Raw genomic sequence first — 21976 nt, 5'->3', positions numbered from 1 at the left:
AAACACTTTTACTGCCTATCCACCTAGAATTGTCAGCTTGCTTTGCTTGAATACTGAGGAAACATCCTTATATGGGTTCAGTGGCACTGTGCTTACCGAAATTTCTCTTTGGAGTTTTCAGAAGACAGCACGTGCTCCTTCTTCTGGGCTTTAAAAAAGATGTGGGCTGTACATTGTTTATAGAGTGGTCACAGGGCAATGATGAGTGAGGCAATTCTTGAATGCTGGAGTTTGTAAAGTTACATAAGGTGAAAAATATTATACACTTTAAAGTAGTAAGAGGTTGACATAATCTTATCGTCACAATTTAACTTTTTTGTATTGTATGCCCCAAATAGATGTTCCCTTAAAAAGAAAAAAAAGTTTGTGAGGCAATAAGGACAAATGCTGAGAATTACTTGAGCCTCATTACTCAAGATCCCATTACAGAGAAACAAATATTCCCCAAAAAAGAAATTCTGGGAACCAATGAACATCTGAATCTAGGAAAAGTAATAGAAAATAAAATCACAGAAACTCACATGACTGTGATAAATGACAGATAATGAACATTTATCTCTTACACTAAAGGCACGACTAATATACAAATATCCTATTAACATTTAGAGAAACTCTAACATTTAGCAGTTAGAGAAAGAAATCGACTTAATTCAATACTAGCATTTTTAAAAACAAACAAAGATTCATGGCAGAGTTTTCAATGAGCCAAATGAAACTAAATATAATAATAAGCAGTTCCGTACAAAGACTGTTGTTCCTACTTTTAAAAAAGTATGATAACTTACTTCCTTAAAAATACAAGCATATCACAAAAATGAAAGCACAAACATATATATAAAAACTCAGGCCCTGGTACCACTGAGACATTTTCATAAACTCTAAAATAATTTCAACAGCTACAGCTTGAACAATACACACCCACACGTGACATGCAAAGACAAAATGCCAGAGTCCCTGGGCAGTTCAGCATAAAGCTAAAAATATGGAACAAGAATGAGATGGGCACTTGTCATATAAATAATGTACAGCATACACTGATGGTGCCTGTGCACACCTTGGAATTTTTCAAAAATTTAGAATCTCATCAGTTCCAGGAAGCACTACACATGGACCAACAACGGAGCTCTCATGTATGTTTAAGTAAGCAGGTAAAAAGCTATACAAATTGATAACACAATTTATTTTAATTAACATGATTAATATTTTGTACTTTATTCTATTAGAAGATCAATTTGTAATCATTATACCCTGTAGATTTTGAAACTTAATTTTATTAGAAATTACTAATGCTGGTTCTTGAATAATCTAAAAAATTATAATTATTTACTCAAATCTAGATTGTTATTTATAATTCTAAGCAGTTAAATGAAATATTCTGATCAGTATTCTGAAGTTGCTTTGGTACAAAATTGAGAATAAAGCAAAACTGGCAGCAGCACCACAAGTGTGATCACTTCACAGCAGGTCCAAAGGACCCTCCGATATAATAAAACGTAAGTTAAAATACCTATAAATAAGAGCCATTCTCCTGACACTTCTGTTACATCATTAAAAAGAGAAATAAAATCCACATTCAGTAAATTATACTTGAGGCCCAATTTTCATGCTCCATTTAATTATCCCTCAATGATAGTGTAAAATATGTTTATAATTATTGCAATATGATGTCTAATTCATAGTTTAGGATGCTTCTAATGATGAGGCCAATGATTAGAGTGGTACATCTGAATGCTTAGTCCGTTGATACTATTTTAACACAAGGTTGAATTTAGTCTTTTTTTTACAGCTTTACTGAGGTATAATTGATGTAAAACAAATTGCACATACTTAAGATGCACAATTTGATGTATAGTCTTTTAAATAGCATGAAAAGTGCCTGACAACTAAAAATTTAAAAAATTTTAATTGAAATATATTGTTTTAAAATAGTACACTGTAATTTTTTATGAGACACAGATATGGATTTATAAAAAGGTGGGAGGAAAGGAATGAAATTAATTTAATTCCAAGTACCAAATTTATTCAGAAGGTTTAGAAACTCCAAAATTGACAGCCAGTTTTCTTGATTTTCTTCTTGAGGAGCTTGGTGTTGACTTATGGTGAGACATACTATGGCCTGGGGAGGCAGCTTCAACTTGAAAAGGAGATGCAAGTTGAGTAATCTGAGGGGACTTTAAGGAAGCTGATAAACTCTCCTGTGGAATCACTTTGGTGACATCAGAAGATGCTGACTGGCTAGTCTGAAGTAGGGTGGCTTGACAACTCTGGGCATCCTTGTTCTCAAAATTCTTTTTGTTTGCAACCCTTTTTTTAGTTACCTTTGAGGAATAAAAGCATCATTAATTAACAATGTACACCAAAAAAGCTAGTGTCAGAAAATACCATAAACCATGCTGCTAATACTTGTCAATCACTGCTGACTTGTGACTTCCACTTATAACCTCCAAACCAGACTTTAGAAATTCAAGGAATATGGTTACAAATAAAATATTTAAAAATTATCCATAACTTAAATATAAAGAAAATTGATATTCCTGATTTTAAATCCCTTTGTTCTAGAAAAGGATGTTATTACTTGTTGCAATTATTATTATCTATTAGAACACAAACTCAGATGGCAGGGAACAGGTCAGACTGGTCACCACTGGTCAAAATATATTCTCAGTACCCAGACTAGTACTGAATGGAATTCTAGTTGGCACTGAATAATTACTGAATAAACAAAATTTTATCAATGGTCTTTGAGCAGTGAGAAACTAATTCTGTTAAAAAAATATAATAATTCTCTTTCAGGTCTCACCTGTAGAGGTATGAACTGATTGTGCACACCAGCTGGCATTCCTCCAGCCATGGGCATGGTCCCAGCATATGAAGTATGATGGAAGGGCTTCCCAGGAACTGGCACTGGTGGTGCCCATGGCATTGAGCCATAGAGATGAGATGATGAGGGCATTATATTAGCTGTTAAAAATTATGGAAAAGCTGTTTTAGTAAAATGGTATCACAAAAGCCTTGAAATTTAAGACCTCCTTCTGCTACCCTTTTTTGGCTTTTTTCGCTTTGGCAAAGGGCATATACACTTAATTTCTGATTACCCTTGCTTACAACGTTCAACCTCAGGAGCCCCTTAAGGACTATGAATCATCTAGAGAAGTCAGCTTATCATTATGCTGTCCGGCCTACGAAGGCCAACAGTACCATATACTGATATAAGCTTTAGGAATATTTGTAATAATATTTTAAAAAATAATAAAAGGGTCATGAAACTGTCCCTTGGGGGAGAAAAGCCAGGGCACAAAGAGAGAAATCTTAAGAATCTCACCTGCCCCCAATGCTAAGTTGCTTCCATAGTGATCCCAGCCTACAAAAAAACCAAAAAAGCTCAAGTCTTGAAATCTGATCACTTTCATATAACATGTAGAATCTTTCTCCCTATTCTAATATTTGTAATTTAAAAAAAAATTTATATTTTCTTATTAAAAGCACATTGAATCAGTGGTTCCCAAGACTGATTTGTGTATCTGAGTCACATAGGGAGCTTAAGAAATACAGATTCCTGGGCAAGGCTCCAGACCTAGTACATCAGACTCTGAGGGGCCCAGTAATCTGTATTGTTAATAAGCTCCACAGGTGATTTTTTTTTTCTTGATTTTGATTTTTGATTTTTTTAAATTTTTTAACATCTTTATTGGGGTATAATTGCTTTACAATGGTTCCACAGGTGATTCTTCCACAGTCAGCACCAGTGCAACATTTGGGAACTACTGCATTAAATAATGACAATCGAGACACCAGCACATTGCCACCAAAGAAGGTATGTACTGTGCTCAAACCTTCTTTTTAAAGAGATAAAAAGGCAGCCAGAATTATAAGACAGTATCGCTTACCTAAAACTCAGCTACTTAAAAAATGTTTGGATCAGGAGAGAAGAATCATAATATATTTCAATGTTATGAATTACACATGTAAAAATTCCAGGATAAAGAACAGTTTTAATATGAAACACACTAGTAAAATTATGTGCAAGAAAATTATTAGAAAATTATGTGCAAGTATGGTGGCAGTTATAAGACTAAGAAGATCTATTTAAAAGATGCTATAGTAATCTTATGCATAGGCCAATTCAACCATTTCCCAAAATCACTGTCCTAAATATAAAATATATTTTTCGCCATTGGGACCCTTTCATACCATAAAGTGGAAATCTATAAAATAACTTTAAAATCTTAATCTGATGCGTAAGTTGTTTTCTCCTGATTAACATTCAAATCTCATGGCTTTTATATCATATATTATTATTGGAACACTGGAGAGCACAAAACCAAAAGAACTCCAATTAAACTTTAAAATTCTTGGTAGGTATGAATACACTAATAAACATGATATAATAATGAACGTAAACATAATAATCGACATTAAAAAGGTAGAATATCAAGCTATAAAATATCGATAATAAATAGGAAAACAATCATTCCTTTTAGATAATATATTCTCATAAGACAAATCCTTTTTGAGAGAAGCTTGTGGGTAGAGTTTTAGGTAACCTGCGTGAACTAATTACTTAAAATTAATTGATATATAGTTGCTGGATTCATTTTTGAAAGTGAAAAAGCAGTTAAATTAGATTTTCCAGGTTATAGTGGACTTACTACCTTGAGCTATATGAAAACTTCATATCCACTGTGTCATAAAAATTTTATGACTACACATTGTTTATACAGGCAAAGGAATGCCAGTGTAGTACAGTAACAAAATTGTGGGCTTTGTAATTAGAAATATTTGCTTTTGAATGCTACTACTGCTACTTAGTAACTTATGACCTTAGACAAATTGCATTTTTAAACAAATCAAAGTAAAGATAACTATACACATACATATCGTAATAAAAAGGGTTTTCAACATAATATAGCAGTCATCCGGTCCATGCCAGGTTTAACTGTTTTAGCTGTTTATTTCCAAACTGTTCAATAATTTGCTTATACTGCTAGATGATTTTTCAATTTTAGGCATTTTTAGACTTCCTGTTATGATAGATCAAAATTCAGTTCTTTCATACCACCCTTCACTACTTACCCTGTCCTCCCATGTAAGTATATTCCAATGTTTGTTTAAAATTATAAAGTGTTTATGATATGTGACTGTATAAATATTATTACTGCAAAGCCAAGTAGGGTAGTCTGATTATGTTTTTTTTTTTTTGCAAAACTTAAAAACAAAATTCTTTTAAGAGTAATTATCTTCTTCTTCTTCTTTTTTTTTTTTTGTGGTACACGGGTCTCTCACCGTTGTGGCCTCTCCTGTCGCGGAGCACAGGCTCCGGATGCGCGGGCTCAGCGGCCATGGCTCACGGGCCCAGCCGCTCCGTGGCATGTGGGATCTTCCCGGACCGGGGCACGAACCCATGTCCCCTGCATCGGCAGGCGGACTCTCAACCACTGCGCCACCAGGGAAGCCCAAGAGTAATTATCTTTTAAAAGCTCTTTAGTCTTCTATGTACCTATCCTAATGTGAGAGAATATTAAGAAACATACATAGAGTAAGCTCAAAATCCCCTCTGCTCTTCATTTCCCTCATCACCAAGGGCAGTTTCTTTCAAATCCACAGCTTCTTATTCCCTTCATCTCTGTTTTTTCTTCCCACACCTCCCCCAACTCCCTACAACCACCACCCCCCGCCCCCAGTCCCTGTGTTTTTGATGTCTACCTTAAACCCAAATTCATGCGTTGGCAGCTACTGGGCTGCCCAAAACCGAGAACAGTCCTACTCTATCTAGCCACACTAGAGACTGTAGGAGGGCAAATGGTATTTTTAGATAAACCTGCAGGCTCTGGTTTCAGGCTTACTTCTCACAACTCCTTAAATTACCTAAACATTTAGGTAACTTTTTTTGTTTCCTCAAAATGATGCTTCTTAAAAGAACTTTCTAAAAACAATATAATTCAATAACAGATATTGAAAGGGCAAAATACCTTACCAGTAGGTTGGGGAAAAACTGGAGGAATGGTTCCAGGTGGTACAGCAGGAGGATAACTTGGAAATATTGGTGGAGGCAAAGGGAAATTCACTCCTAAGGAGCCCTATGGAAGTATTTAAAAGTTATAAAACAATGCAACAAAAACATCCAGAGGGATTAATTAAAGATTTAGTAGAGAATTCACGGACAGTTCTCACCAATTGTTGTAAAGCAAAAAGTGCAGCTTTTTCCTTGGCTTCATTTTCAGAATGGCACTGTGGCCCATGTACCAGTAAGCCGTTAGATAATTTTACCTGGCAAACTGTCATTGTCTAAAAAAAAGAACATGAATGGTTATGAAGTTATCTGTCCAGGAAGTTGACCTCCTCCTCCAAAGCTTAGTTTAAACAAATGGAATAATTTCATCTAACATTTTGTAAAAAAAAATTTAAGAATTCAAAAAGGGACTATCAGCTTAAGTTCTGGGTTATGATGCAAAAACTTTACAATTATTGCCTTATCTTTCAATGTTTACAAAGTTAAAATGATCTCTAAGCTAGCTGAAGGACCAACCATCATAATGTAAATGAAAGCCAGCAAAACTTTTTTCTTTATATCTCGGATCAGGAAACTAGGGTTTCTACTTGTTTTGTATGTAAGATTTTATTGGAACACAGCCAAGCCCACTCTTATGTATCAACTATGGCTGTTTTCATACTGTAACTGTAGAGGTGAGTAGTTGTGACAGAGACCATATGGCCCACAAAGCCTAAAATATTTACTATCTGGCCATTTATAGAAAAAATCTGCTGACCCCTGCTTTCCACCATCCTTTACATAGCACATATTTCGCTAATATGAATTAACTGCTAAAATTTAAAAGACTCAGAGGTTCTGATTTTATATTTACATTTAAATGATAACTCTTTAGAGTAGGTGCTTTTCTTTTATAAAAAAGATTTTAAAAAAATGTTACTTTTTCAAAAGGTAGCCATTTTTATGTAGTATTATTAGTTTAAGCATGCTTTCTGCTTTAGGTGAGAATGTGTCAAGAATCTGGATGTAAAAAGGAGAAAACAGCCTTCCTGCCATGGTTCTCAAGGTGCAGCGTGGGGATCCTGGAGGTCCCTGAGCCCCTTTCTGGGGATCCTTGAGGTTCAAACTATTTGTATTATAATATGAAAATGCTATTTGCCCCTTTCACTCTCATTTTCTCATAAGTATACCGACAACAAAAAGTTCATTGATATAATTTCAGATTCTACATTGCACTAACTTTTAAGAAAATAAAGAATATCCACAGTTATATGAATAGGCTATTAAAATTTTCTTCCTTTTTCCAACTATCTATTTGTGTGAGGCCAGATTTTCTTCATATATTTCAACCAAAACCACATATTACAAGAGACTGATAATAAGAAGCAGATATGAGAATCTAGCTTCTCTATTTAGCTAGAAGATGGATAAGACTTGCAAAAATGTAGAGCAATGCGACGCTTCTCATTAAATTTTTTTCGAAGTCATTTTTTTTTTTTTTTGTGGTAGGCGGGCCTCTCACTCTTGTGGCCTCTCCCGTTGTGGAGCACAGGCTCCGGACGTGCAGGCTCAGTGGCCATGGCTCATGGGCCCAGCCGCTCCGTGGCATGTGGGATCTTCCCGGACCGGGGCACGAACCCGTGTCCCCTGCATTGGCAGGCGGACTCTCAACCGCTGCACCACCAGGGAAGCCCTCGAAGTCATTTTTAATTAACAACATTAAAATTTTTTTTTCAGTTTTAATTTTTAATTTGGTAAATATAGATATAACATAAGTAAACAAAAGTTCTTTGGGGTCCTCAAAAAAAAGATGGGGAGTTTCTGAGACCAAAAAGTTTGAAAACTGCTGCTGGAGACCAAGATCCCTAGCTCTATCAGTCTGAAGAACCTTGCGAGGCTACCTGCTGCCCAGGTTCCTCTACCAGTTTCTCTGAGGGGTCTGGTTATGCATAAATGGAAGACCCAGAGTGAGAGTTATTAATCTATGCTGCTCATAAAGTCAAAAAAATCAGCTCCACTATATTATTTCTAGCCAAAGATTTTCAGTCAATTTATTTAAGCTCAGTGTTCAATAAGTTATGTAAATGGAAGAACAGTAATATACAATACCTGTGGTGTTCTCAGAAAGGAGAAATCTGGTTGTGGCATTCCAACAAGGGAACAAATTCGAGAAAGTTCAGTTACTGGTGTGGACACAGGAGGAATCTGGCTGGCAGCAGGCCAGCACACACTGTCCACAGACTGAACATTACGGTACTCACTAGCACTGTGAGGCTTGTTCATATAAGATGCTGCCAAAAAAGAGAAAAGGACATATCCACATTAAATGATATCTCAAACTATGCAATTATGGCAGGGCTTTACAGAATAGCAAGGAGGACATTGTTGAAAAGTGAGAAGAGGAATCTCCCATGAAGCAAATATAAGAACTATTTAGCTTTGCCTAAAATGACTAAATTCAATGAAGATTTTAGATGATTATAATTAATTACTGATATATAATTAAGACAAAGATTTAAAAATATAAGTAGATGACTGCCAAAAATTAGCATTGTGAGAGATTAATGACTACTTAGTTATTTACAGGCAAAGTCTAAACATGCAAATGGCTTTCTTGAGCTGATTTACAATTAATTCTTAAGTTCTGAGGCTTTAGCTTCAGTCTTCTCAAAATTCCATCCTATTTTCTGAGACACATGGATGAATGTTTCTTTTGCTCTAAAATAATGCTTCTTAAAAGTTTTTCTGAAATTAAGTCTTTTAAGTGCCTTTATTATGATTTAAAAATTCTGAAAGTTCACATTCTTTATAATCAACAAACTCACCAACGGAACAAAAAGCACACCCCAGTGAAGAATGAATCTATACCTCTTACTGTTATAGATAAAAAAAAAAAAAGTGGGCTTCCCTGGTGGCGTAGTGGTTGGGAGTCCGCCTGCCGATGCAGGGGACACAGGTTCGTGCCCCGGTCCGGGAAGATCCCACATGCCGCGGAGCGGCTGGGCCCGTGAGCCATGGCCGCTGAGCCTGCGTGTCCGGAGCCTGTGCTCCGCAGCGGGAGAGGCTACAGCAGTGAGAGGCCCGCGTACCGCAGTTAAGTGGCTTGCCTGAAGTTACACATTAGTTCTGTTACATGAGCTGGATTCCGAGTTCTTGGCTCTAAGGTAGATGATATTTTTTACTATACTGAAGTATAGTAAAAGTTACTTGTTTTTGACAGTGGGACCATATTTATCCAATACTGTTTTAAAATTTTATTTTGCTCTATTTCAAGAGCATATCTGTCCCTATGATAAATATTGTTTCCTGATAGTTACTGGAATTTTAAATTATTTATCCCAATACTCAGCGGAGTATAAATGAAGTTAGGCTCTGATTTTGATACTTAATAAACGCAGATTAGCTTATTTCAAAATGTTTTTTACCTCTCTGAGAAACTTCTGTCCCCAACCTACTTTTACATGAGTCATTTTTCCTGGTAGGCTTTTGCAGATAATTACAGTCAAAATATTAAAGTACAGGGGATGAAGAAGGTAGAGGTAATGATGGACATCTACTGAAATCCAGCTATGTGCCAGAGGTTATGCTATAGGCTTCTTAGACTTTAGGTAAGTGCCCACTTTACAGTGTGTGCCCCCATTAATTATTTTAAATTGATTTTACAGCTTCTTCTATTTTTATGTTGGTCAAGTTATTTTAATGTAATACTAATACAAATTATTCGTACCTATGATGTGTCAGACACAGTGCTAACTGCTTTATATATGTCATACAATTATCACAACCGTCATTTGCAATGCTATTTTATAGATAAAAGAATTTATAGAAAAGTTAAGTAATGTATTTAAGTTACATAATCATTTTTAAATTACTGAGAAAAAGCTAAAATGTGAAAACCTTTCCAGGTTTGGGATCTCCAGAATGAGTATCTGTAATAGTATAATTTAAGTAGTCACAAGGAGGGACTTCCCTGGTGGTGCAGTGCTTAAGAATCTGCCTTCCAATGCAGGGGACGCCAGTTCGATCCCTGGTCAGGGAACTAGATCCCACATGCATGGAGCCTGCTGGTCGCAACTAAGGAACACACGTGCCACAACTAAGGAGCCGGTGAACCGTAACTAAGGAGCCCGCCTGCTGCAATTAAGACCCGGTGCAACCAAAATAAATAATAAAATAAAATAAATTAAATTAAATTTAAAAAATAAACTTATTAAAAAAAGAAATATTGAAAAAAACGTAGTCACAAGAAGACATTTAGGGACTACAGATCTATTGGTTACATAGCTACATTGTTATATAAATGACACAAGTATAAAATTATGCTCTTATTTGTTACTCTTTTTTTTTTTTTTGCGGTATGCGGGCCTCTCACTGCTGTGGCCTCTCCCGTTGCAGAGCACAGGCTCCGGACGTGCAGGCTCAGCGGCCATGGCTCGCGGGCCTAGCTGCTCCGTGGCATGTGGTATCTTCCCGGACTGGGGCACAAACCCGTGTCCCCTGCATTGGCAGGCGGACTCTCAACCTCTGTGCCACCAGGGAAGCCCATGTTACTCTTAATTATACTTAATTATCTTTAAAAATCACATGATTAAAAAATAAATGAACTGGATTTTTGAAGTGATTGGTTATTAGTACTAGTACTTAGCTTACTTACTTAATTTCTTACTTTGTTTAGGCTGTGAGGAAGATCCATATTCATCTCTTCTATTGGAGGAAACAGTGACTTCATTACCAAATTGTTTCATCTCATTCTTATGGTCCACAGTGTCAGAGCCATCAATTTTTAGAATTTCTTTAAGCATCCGAGTTCCCTTCTGTTTTGAAAATGATTGGTATGGAGATAGTAGGGATAAGGGAGAAAAGTTAAAAGCTACAGACCTTACTGATGTTTCTTTTAATAAGTTCCATTGTTAAAAAGTAAAATGATAACTACATTCAGATAGAGGATAAGGAAAATAAGAGTTGAAAAAAAAATTCACATTTCCTGGCAAAGAAACAATACTTATCATTCTGCTTAACTTTTGACCAAACTGTCTAGTGGCAATGTTTGAAAAGCAAGGGAGCTATGGTGGCTAAATTGCCCAGGGCAGCCTGATCTTTCTCACAGGATGAAAATAATAATGCCACACACCAGTCTACATAAGAGAAAGTGTTTTAACTGTTGCACAGGGTATGTGTGGCTAACAGTAATGAAATTACCATAGTGTTCAAGCTCTTACAAAATACGAACCATAGCAAATGACTGTGGTGACAAATGTTCTTCGCTTGGAGGCTCTTCATGATGAGATGACTGTACTTCATTTTCTTTGGAGATATTCAAGGATGCTAAGAAGTTCTCAATTCCAGGATTAGGCTAAAAGAATAAATATTTTGTGCATGAAGATGAAAGTACAAGGACACGAAAATAGCTGAGAGTTTTATGTACAAAAATGATCATTTAATTTTCACTCAATCTTCTTCCCAGGTGTTAAAGTTTGGGAAGAGAACTTGTATAAACCAGTCTTTTAGCTTATCAATGGCATTTGGATAACTAGTTTCAACCTTTCGGTTTTCTGAGACTTCTGCACTCTCATTTCTCTTCAAAAGCTTAACATTACATTTGGCAGGCCCTTCAAACGCCTGTAAGAGAGTAAGAATGAGTTTTTGTGCAAATAAAATTATAATTCCGACTTAATAGTATTCTAAATAAATTGCCGCAAACTTTTTAATGTGTTATTTTTCCCTTTTATACCATGAGAAAAAAGGGGGCCCATAAACTTGATGAGGGAAAAAATTCCATCTTTATTTTCATTAATTTCTAAATGAGACTTAGTATTCCCTTCAATTATGAATGTAGGCAATAAAACACAATGGTGGTGATTCTAATGGTATTTCAATATTACTGGTTTTCTTTCAAATCTTATGTATCTTACTGTAGCATTAAAACTATTATTCTGAGAAAGAGTCCATAGGCTTCACCAAAGAGGTCCACGGCACAAAGAGTTTATGAACCCCTTCTCTAGAAGAAAGGAAATTATAGCATAAGAGTTGCAGAAAGAGATGACTCTGAAAGTCATGCAATTCAACCCTTTATTGGTATCTAAAAATTAATGGGCTGAGAACCTGTTATGTGCCAAGATATCTTCTAAGGTATCTCTTTTTTTTTTGCGGTACGCGGGCTTCTCACTGTTGCGGCCTCTCCCGTTGCGGAGCACAGGCTCTTGACGCACAGGCTCAGCGGCCATGGCTCATGGGCCCAGCTGCTCCGCGGCATGTGGGATCTTCCCGGACCGGGGCACGTACCCGCGTCCCCTGCATCGGCAGGCGGACTCTCAACCACTGAGCCACCAGGGAAGCCCTAAGGTATCTTTTATAAATGTAATATATTATAGCTTATAAGAGATCTAATTTTTAAGAACTTTGTGTTATATAATATGCATATAAAAATGCACATAAGTGTACATAAATATTTTTAGACTTAAAATGTTTGATTATAAAATATATACATACTCCTTATCAAACAACAAACTATATAAAATAAAACATTAAATGATCTCAGTTTCCCCCATTAACCTAACTCCACAGAACTAACTGTTAACTTTGCCATGTTGGTCCATATACTTTCACTGAATATACAAACATATTTCTACATATTTTATACATGTAATGTACCCACATATATTCATATATGTAGGTATGTCTGTATGTATTTATGTATATACAGACTATATATAATGAGAGACACAAGTGATATATTTTTATCTCCATTTTAAAGATGAAGAAATTGAGGCTGTGAGAAGTGTAGTGAATTGTTCAAGGCCACCTAGCTGTTAAATGGCAGAACCAGAACTTCAGGTCTCTCTAGTTCCAAATCCTGGACTCTAGCTGTACAACCTCCCATCCAAGTGACTGACAGGCTCAGCAACCCTCCTGTCATGCACTTTATGAATCTGGCTGAAAGGGCTGCAAAATTCAGTCAGATGCCACAGAGCCACCAACTACAATAAAAAGTGGGCTACTAGCATAGTGCAGGGATATCAGCTTGGTGCTTTGTGTCCACCTAGAGGGGTGGGATAGGGAGGGTGGGAGGGAGGGAGGGAGGGAGATGCAAGAGGGAACAGATATGGGGACATATGTATATGTATAACTGATTCACTTTGTTATAAAGCAGAAACTAACACACCATTGTAAAGCAATTATACTCCAATAAAGATGTTTAAAAAAAAAGTGGGCTACTAGAAATGTGATTTTAAGAAGCTTACCTGCCTATTTGATATTTTTTGTGACCGACTCTCAGTTTTAGGACTCTTACACTCTTCTTTAACTAGAGACAAGAAAACAGAAATTTTGTTAAATGAAATTTGCTGCACACCAATTAAATTTACCAAGTATTTACCATAGCAAGGCACTGTGTAAAAAATTCACAGAATTCCAAGGAGACAAAGGCCCTGATCTTGAGGAACTTATAATTTAGATGAGGGTGAGAAGAGAAACTCACAGATGACAACAATAAGGGAAAAAGAAAGGTGGCATCTAACTGAGCCTTGCAGGACGGCAGATTTCCAAAGGGCAGAATAAGAGGCTAAGTACTCCAGCAAAGGAAATAATAGGAGAAAAGATAAATAACAGTAGAAGCAGAAAGCAAGGAATATTTGTGGAACTAAAAACAGACCAGTTCTGCTGGAGGTTGAGGAGTATAATGCAGCTTAATTTAACTAGAGAAGCAGGCTGCAGCCACAAGCTGCAAAGGACTGAAGACTATGGAATTACACTGGTAGGCAACAGGCACAATCACAGAAAGGTTTTGAGCTGGTAGGAATCTGATCAGAATTGTGCCTTAAGAAAATTATAATATGGCAGTGGCTTATTAGCTAGGTAGAAGGAGTAAGAGACCAAGTAGGAAGCTATTTTAGTATTCCTGTTAAGGGGAAATGACGGGAACAGAAAGAAAGTGAAAAGGATGGATTAGAAGAGGAAGAAGGAAAGGGAAAAAAGAAGAAAAGAAGGAAGGAAGAAAGGGAGGAAGAAGGGGGAGAGGGAGAGACAAAAGAGACAAAAGAGGAAAGAGAATGAGGAAAGAAGTAAGGGGAAGGGATGGAAGGGGGACGGAGGGGATGGAATGAGAGAGGAAGGAAGGGACAAAGATGGGAAGGAAAGGGAAGAGAGGGAACAGAGAGGGGAAAAAAAAGGAAGAGAGGAAGGTAAGGAAGAATTCTTGCAAAAAGGAGGAAAATAAAAAGTGACACCACTGCTATTCAACACTGTACTGGTAGTTTTATCCACAGCAATTAGGCAAGAAAAATAAATAAAAGGCATCCAGATTGTATAGGAAGAAGTAAAACTATCTCTATTTGCAGAAGCCAAAAAAATTAGGGCAAATAAATAAGTTCAACAAGGTGGGAGGATAAAAGATCAATATATAAAAGTCAGTTTTATTTCTATATATAGTAATGAACAATCTCCCCCCCACCAAATTAAGAACACAGTTCCACTGACAATAGTATTACATAGAATAAAATACTTAGAAATAAATTTAACAAAAAAAGTTCAAGACTTGTACACTGAAAACTACAAGACATCACTGAAAGAACTAGAAAGGCTTAATATTGCTAAATGACAGTACTACCCAAAGTGGTCTACAGATTTAATATGATCCCTATAAAAATTCCAGCTGCCATATTTGCAGAAATAGACAAGCTGATCCTAAAATTCATATGGCAATGCAAGAGACCAGAACAGACAAAATAATCTTGAAAAAGAAAAACAATGTTGGAGGATTCAAACTTCCCAATTTCAAAACTGATAACAAAGCTATGGTAATGAAGACAGTGTGTTGTTCCAAAAAGATGGCATATAGATAGGTGAAATGGGAATTGACAAACTAGAAATAAACCCATACATCTATGGTCAACTGATTTCTGACAAGGGTGCCAAGACAATTCAATGGAGTGCAAAGAGAATTCAATGGGGAAAGAACTGTCTTTTAGCAAATAGTTCTGGGACAACTAGATATCTACATGCAAAAGAGTGAATACAGACCCCTATCTCATACCATGTATATACTTATTCAAAAATGAAAAAAGGACCTAAATGTTAGAGCTAAAACTATAACACTCTTAGAAGAAAACAGGTGTAAATTTGTGTGACCTTGAATTAGGCAATGCTTTCTTAGATGATACCTAAAGCATAAGCAAACAAAGAAAAAGTACAAAAAAACAGATAAATCGGACTTGATGAAAATTAAAAACTTTTGTACTTCAAGGACACTGTATAAAAAGTTAAAAGACAACCCAGAGGATGAGAGCACATATTTGCAAATCAAGTATCTGCTCAGCATATACGATATAGACTATAAAAAGAAGTCTTACAACTCAAGAATAAAAAGACAACCCAATTTTAAAATGAGCAAAGGATCTGAATATATATTTCTCCAAAGAAGATATACAAACAGCCAATAAGCACACGAAAAAATGTTCAACACTATTAGTCATTAATGAATTACAAATGAAAACCAAAGGAGACTCCACTTTACATTCACTAGGATGGCTACAATAAAAAAGATGGATAATAACAAGTGTTATAGAGGATGTAAAGAAATTGGATCCTCATATATTGCTGGTGGGAATGTAAAATGGTACAGCTACTTTGGCAAACAGTTTGGTAGTTCCACAAAAAGTTAAGCATAGAGTTAACACATGACTCAATTATTCCATTCATTCATATATACCCAAGAGAACTGCAAACATATGTTCACACAAAAACTTGTACATAAACATCCACAGCAGCATTATTTATTACAGCCCAAAGGTGGAAACAATCCAAATGTCCATCAATGGATGAATGGATAAACAAAATGTAGTATTCATACTATAGAATATTGTTCAGCTGTAAAAAGGAATGAAGTACTGATACATGCTACAAGATGGATGAACCTTGAAAAGATTATGCCAAGTGAAAGGAGCCAGACTCAAAGGTCACATATTTTATGGTTCTGTTTACATGAAATATCCAGAATAGGTCAATCCATAGAGGCAGAAGTAAATTAGTGGTTGCCAGGGCTTGGGGAATCACTACTAATAAGTATGGTATTTCTTCTTGGGGAGATGAAATTGTTCTAAATTTAGACAGTGGCATTGGTTGTACAACTTTGTGAAAACACCAAAAAACACTGATTGTATACTTTAAAAGGATGAATTTTATCATGTATGAATTATAACTCAATAAAGCTGTTAATTAATAAAAATAAAAGGAAGCAGTTAGCACCACAAGTATACTTTCTAACTCATAACTTACATTTTCTGTGAGGCTCATGTTTTCTTTGCTTAACACTGTTCTCATTAAAGCCAGATTTGTGATGTTGAGTTACTTGACTTATTTCTTGAGGTAGAACTGCACCCTGAAAATTAAAGTTCTTATAAATGATTTAAACAAACTCTTAATATTAAAACTACTTCTCTTCCTCAATGCTTAATACTTTATTATTTTTATAAAAGTTATAGAGCTCACTAGAAAAAGATTTAAGGAATGCAGAAAAGTATAGAGAATTTAAGAAAACCACTCGAATTCTACCGCCCCCCAAATAACCATTATTAACATTATGATCACCACTCCAGACGTTTCTCTACGCATTAGTTAGATAGTAAGGTACACAGAAAACAATCATTTTACAAAAATGCTTTCAATAGAAAGAATTCAATCTAATTTTGTTTGAAGTTAATACAGAAACTAAAGATTAAACTTTAGGTGAATGTTTCTTCATAACAGAAATATCAGCCTCTAAAGATCCCTCTAGATTTGCTTCAAAATAATCCTATCTCTGCGGTATGTGGGGATAGGAAATGAATAGGTATCATGGAAGAAACAGAACTGGACATGTTCAAGGTAAAGGATGGGTACATGTAGATTTATTATACTATTTTCTTGACTTCGTTATTTAAAAAATTTCCATCAGAGTTTTAAAAAATTCATCGTTCCTGTCCCTATGTTATAAAAGTTGAGGATATTATTAGCCCTTTCACATCCTTTCCCCTAATACCTGATTTTTATTAATTAATATTTATAATGTCAAGGTTTTAAAATGCTGGAAGACTATTATTACTACCAGATAGCAAGACTGATTATAAAGCTACTGTAATTGAGACAGTGCATGAATGGACAAAATTAGCAAAATGACATGAGTAAGTTTCATATAAAGATCACAGCAGATCCTTTTGCTTTCTGATAGGGAGAAGAGACCTGAAGGCAAAAAGAGACAGATAACTTGCCACAGCTGAAGTAGGAAGGGGAAGCAGAAGTAGGGGCTGGAGATGTTCAATACAAATTAATCACTTTACAATGATTACACAATTTTTCTTTTGGTGGGCCCTATTTATTTTTTTCTGAGCACAGGCAAATGAACACTGGGTACATGTGGGCTCTTTACTAGGGCTCTTTACTCTTTAAAAAAAAGGGCTCTTTACTCTTTAAAAAAAAGGGCCAAGAGATTTCCATCCACATAGCACAATGGCTTGTGGGGGATTCTGACTCTAAAAAGGGAATTAGAACAGCAGGTTCAATAAATTGGTGTGAACGAATACTGTGTGTCTATTATGTGCCAGGCATGGTTAAGATGTACTTTGCATCCATTATCTTAACATCATTATAATAATGCTATAATCATAAAAATGCTATGGTGTATTTTGATTCCATGTTATAGAGGAGTAAACTGAGGCTCAAAGTGATAATGTAATTGGTTACAGAACTAAATAGGAGAGCTGATATCTGAGCTCTAACTCTAAAACCCATGTTCACAGTACCATTTCAGAGAAAAAGTGCCCTAAGTTTAATTAGAAAGAAAATATCCTACTTTTAAGTATGTTTTTTTGAATTCTGTTTGAGGTCTACATAAAGCTATTTGTGTCAGTCACATTGTCATATTCTGCCAATAAAGACTTGAATGTTTTTTTAAAGACTTTTTTTAAAAAAATAAATTTATTTATTTATTTTTGGCTGTGTTGGGTCTTTGTTGCTGGGCATGGGCTTTCTCTAGTTGCAGCGAGCGGGGGCTACTCTTTGTTGTGGTGAGTGGGCTTCTCATTGCGGTGGCTTCTCTTGCTGCAGAGCACGGGCTCTAGGCATGTGGGCTCAGTAATTGTGGCTCGCGGGCTCTAGAGCGCAGGCTCAGTAGTTGTGGCACACGGGCTTAGTTGCTCTGCGGCATGTGGGATCTTCCCAGACCAGGGCTCGAACCCGTGTCCCCTGCGTTGGTTGGTGGATTCTTAACCACTGTGCCACCAGAAACCCTTAAAGACTTTTTGAAAGAGCAGTTTTAGGTTCACGCCAATACTGAGAGGAAGGTACAGAGATTTCCCCTATACCTCCTGCCCCACACATGCATAGGCTTCCCCATTATCAACATCCCCACTGGAGTGGTGCATTTGTGACAACTGATGAACCTACAATGACATATAATTGTTACCCCAAGTCCTTATTTTACATTGGGTTCACTCTTGGTGTTATATATTCTATGGGTTTGGACAAGTGTGTAATGACATGTATCCATCACTACAGTATCATACAGAGCATATTCAATGCTCTAAAAATCTGTGCTCCACCAATTCATCTCTCCCATTCCCAATAATCCCTGGCAACCACTGATATTTTTACTGACTCTATAGTTTTGCCTTTTCCAGAAGCGTGAATACCTTTTTTTAAAAAAAAAAAATCATGTTGAGTTCTCTATAATTTGCTTATCAGATGAATTCCAGGCTGCTTATTAAGGCTTCATGGATATAAGTGTTATATGTGGTGGCTCATAATTCTTAGAATATACAAGAGATAAAACATGGGAGTGTTCAGCTGATATAAATAATGAAATAGCACCTAATAATAAGAGATGCATATAGAAGATTCTGAGGAAATATAATATCAAGTGTGGCATTCCATCTCAAGGAAATTGGTGGTCATAGCTAGTAGACTTTTTGGCAGTGAGAGAGGAAAGCGCATCCTAAGTGGAAGGAACAATGCAAACACATAATCTGAAATGGAAATTACCTGTTTATGGGAAAGGGAAAGTTAGGAGACCAATCTGATTAGAACAGACCATTTTACCAAATAGTTGACATACTTTATATAAGAACTATGCAGAGTTGGATTATAGAAGGCCTAAATATTAGTTTGAGTTGAGGTTGAATTCCACTAGTATTAAACAGGAAGCCCTATACATTCTAGAGTATTTGAACAACACTATTTGAGGGCTGCAAAAGACCTCAGAGTTCATCTAAGTCCAAGCCTTAATTTTATACACGAGGCCACAGAAGCCCAGGGAAATCAGATTTGTGCAACTTGAGGCACAAAACCTGATTTCCTGATTCCGAGTCTAATACCAGATTTATCTTCACTACACTGCCACAGGGCATAAACTGAGTTCAAAAGCAGGAGTCCTTATTAATTATTAGATACGTTGCTCAATTATGCCATGATTAAGCAACAATGGTGAAAGGCTCTTTAGGAAAGATTAGGTAGGAAGTACTATGTAGGAAGGACTAGAAAGGAAAGACATAAGAAATAGGAAGCACAGATAGGAGGTTAATCTAGGGCTGGGATGACAATTTAAGGTCCAGTTGTAAAAACTGAGAAGGGGTATAAAGATTTGGGGACTCAATGCAAAAAATATTAGAGAGAAGAAGCAAAAATTTTTTGACTTCATGCTTTTCAGATTATATGCCTGAGTAAATGGTTGTGTTAGAAAATAAGGATAAGAGAAGAGGCTTTAGATGAGGTCAGTTGTGAGATATCTTGAAGTTGAGGTGATGGCGGAGCATCCATCTATATCTGTCTTCTAGAAAGTTGGAGATATTGGGTTAGACCTTGATTGAGAGGTTGGAATTAGAGACATAGATTAAGCGGTAATTAGCAGAGAAGTAAGACCCAAAGTCACCAGTCAAGGAATAAGGCAAAAGGGAAAAGAAAACTGTTGCGTTTCAGGGAACAGCCCCCAGTGAAAGGCTGGAAGAACAGAGGTTAACAAAGAACCTGAACAAATAGGGAAAGGAAAGAGGAGAGGCTCGGGGTAATGTTTTCTCTTAGAGCAAAACTCCTTGAAAGAATTACCCATATTTGCTGCCTCCAATTTCTCTCTTCCTCTTTTCTCTTAAACCCACTCAAATCAGTATTTCGCTCCTATCACTTAAATGAAACTGTTCTTGTCAAGGTTCCCAATGGCCTTCGTGTGCTAAATTCTGTGCGTAGTCAATTCTCAGTTTTCATCTTAATTGATCCATCAGCAGCGTTTGACACAGGTTATTACTCTGTTCTCTCTGACATCTGTTCTTCACGTGGCATCTAGAAACCACCCTTCCCTGGTTTTCTTCCCGTCACCAGCCATTCCTTCTCAGTCTTCTTTGTTAGTTCCACCTAGTCTCACTGACTCTTGAAGGATGGAATGCTCTAAGGCTAAGTTGTTGAACTTTTTTTCTACCTATCCACTTTCTTGGATATAGATAAATATAGATATATACACATATATGCACACACACATGTGCACATATACACACATATATGTATATATGTGGGTGTATATATATATATATATATATATGTATATGTATATGTATATAATGATTCCCAAATTTCTCTCTCCAGCCTGGACAACACTGATGACCTTGAGACTCAATGTCCAACTCTACATCTCCACTCAAATACTCCAAAAACTCTTCTTAAATGTTTAGTATACATCTCAAACTTACCAAAATTGAACTCCTGATCTTCCCCCACAAACCTACCAGATCTGCAGTCTTTCCCATCTCAGTTAATAGCCCCTCTATCCAGACCTTAAGAGTCATGTCCTTTAACACATTCTTTCTCTTTTACCCGCATATCCAATTCATCATCAGCTGGAAATCCCTTCCAAATATGTTTAGAATTTGACTACTTTTCACAGGGTCCTACTACCCTGGTCCAAGTCAATATCAACTCTATCTTGATGATTTCAGTAGTCTCTGAACTAGTCTCTGTTTCCACCTTGGTTCCTCTACATTCTATTCTCAAGATAGCAGGCAGAGTGATACTATTAAAATATAAGTCAAATCATGTCACTCTGCTTTGCAAAACCCTCTGCTGATTCCCTATCTCACTGAGTAAAAAGCCAATGTCCTTATAATGGTCCAGGAGGTCCTACATAGTATCAATCTCTTACCTCTCTAATTACATTTCCTACAACTCACCCTACTGATTCAGCCAAATGGTCTTCTCATCCTTGTGTATGCCAGGGATCACCACCCCCAACAGGGCCTTTGACTTTGTCTTAAATACTCTCCCCTCAGATATCTGTATATCTACTCCTCATTTCGTTCAAATCTTTGCTCAAATGTTACCTGAACATTCCACTTAAAACTGCAGGGCATTTCCCTGGTGGAGCAGTGGTTAAGACTCCACACTCCCAATGCAGGGGGTCCGGGTTTGATCCCTGGTCAGGGAACTAGATCCCACATGCATGCTGCAACTTAGAGTTCGCATGCCACAACTAAGGAGTCCGTGTGCTGCAACTAAGAAGCCAGTAAATCGCAACTAAGGAGCTCGTGAGCTGCAACTAAGGAAACTGCCTGCTGCAACTCAGAAGCCCATGTGCCGCAACTAAGGAGCTGATGAGCTGCAACTAAGGTGCCCACCTGCTGCAACTAAGGAGGTGATGAGCCGCAACTAAGGAGCCTGCCTGCTGCAACCAAGACCCAGCACAACCAAAATTTAAAAAAAAACCCAAACCAGGAAACAAACAAATCAACAAAGCAAAAAAACAAGAACAAGAAACCCCCTAAAAAACCAACAACAAGAAAACAAAAACAAAAACCCTGCAAAACCTTGCCTTCCCCCTCCCCAAAATTCCCTATCCTGCTTCCCTGCAATTTTTCTCAAACTTATATCATCATCTAATACACCATTTTTGGGGGGTCTTATTTATTATCCTTTCCTCCCTACAGTACTAACTGTATGAGAGCCAGGGTTTTTGTTTTGTTTGCAGCTATATTCTCA

General features: G+C 36.6%; 1 protein-coding gene across 3 annotated transcripts in view; it reads right to left on the bottom strand.

Moving 5' to 3' along the window:
* Positions 1 to 1713: 1713 nt before the first annotated feature.
* XRN1 (5'-3' exoribonuclease 1) overlaps positions 1714 to 21976 on the bottom strand; it is a 93209-nt gene continuing 72946 nt past the window's right edge. Inside the window, exons 33-42 of one of the 3 annotated variants that reach the window (XM_007446949.1) lie at positions 16262 to 16364; positions 13231 to 13292; positions 11220 to 11342; positions 10644 to 10803; positions 8099 to 8280; positions 6172 to 6285; positions 5975 to 6077; positions 3323 to 3361; positions 2801 to 2961; positions 2019 to 2318 (exon numbers count right to left, since the gene is read on the bottom strand). In XM_007446949.1, coding sequence (XP_007447011.1) covers positions 2019 to 2318; positions 2801 to 2961; positions 3323 to 3361; positions 5975 to 6077; positions 6172 to 6285; positions 8099 to 8280; positions 10644 to 10803; positions 11220 to 11342; positions 13231 to 13292; positions 16262 to 16364 — 1347 coding nt within the window. Of the gene's footprint in view, positions 2319 to 2800; positions 2962 to 3322; positions 3362 to 5974; positions 6078 to 6171; positions 6286 to 8098; positions 8281 to 10643; positions 10804 to 11219; positions 11343 to 13230; positions 13293 to 16261; positions 16365 to 21976 lie in introns of all 3 variants that reach the window. The other 2 variants (XM_007446950.1, XM_007446951.1) reach the window with 2 other exon arrangements.

Source organism: Lipotes vexillifer, unplaced genomic scaffold (assembly GCF_000442215.2).
Source record: "Lipotes vexillifer unplaced genomic scaffold, Lipotes_vexillifer_v1.1 scaffold40, whole genome shotgun sequence".
Lineage (NCBI taxonomy): Eukaryota > Metazoa > Chordata > Mammalia > Artiodactyla > Lipotidae > Lipotes > Lipotes vexillifer.
This window is presented reverse-complemented; position numbering and strand designations above follow the sequence as displayed.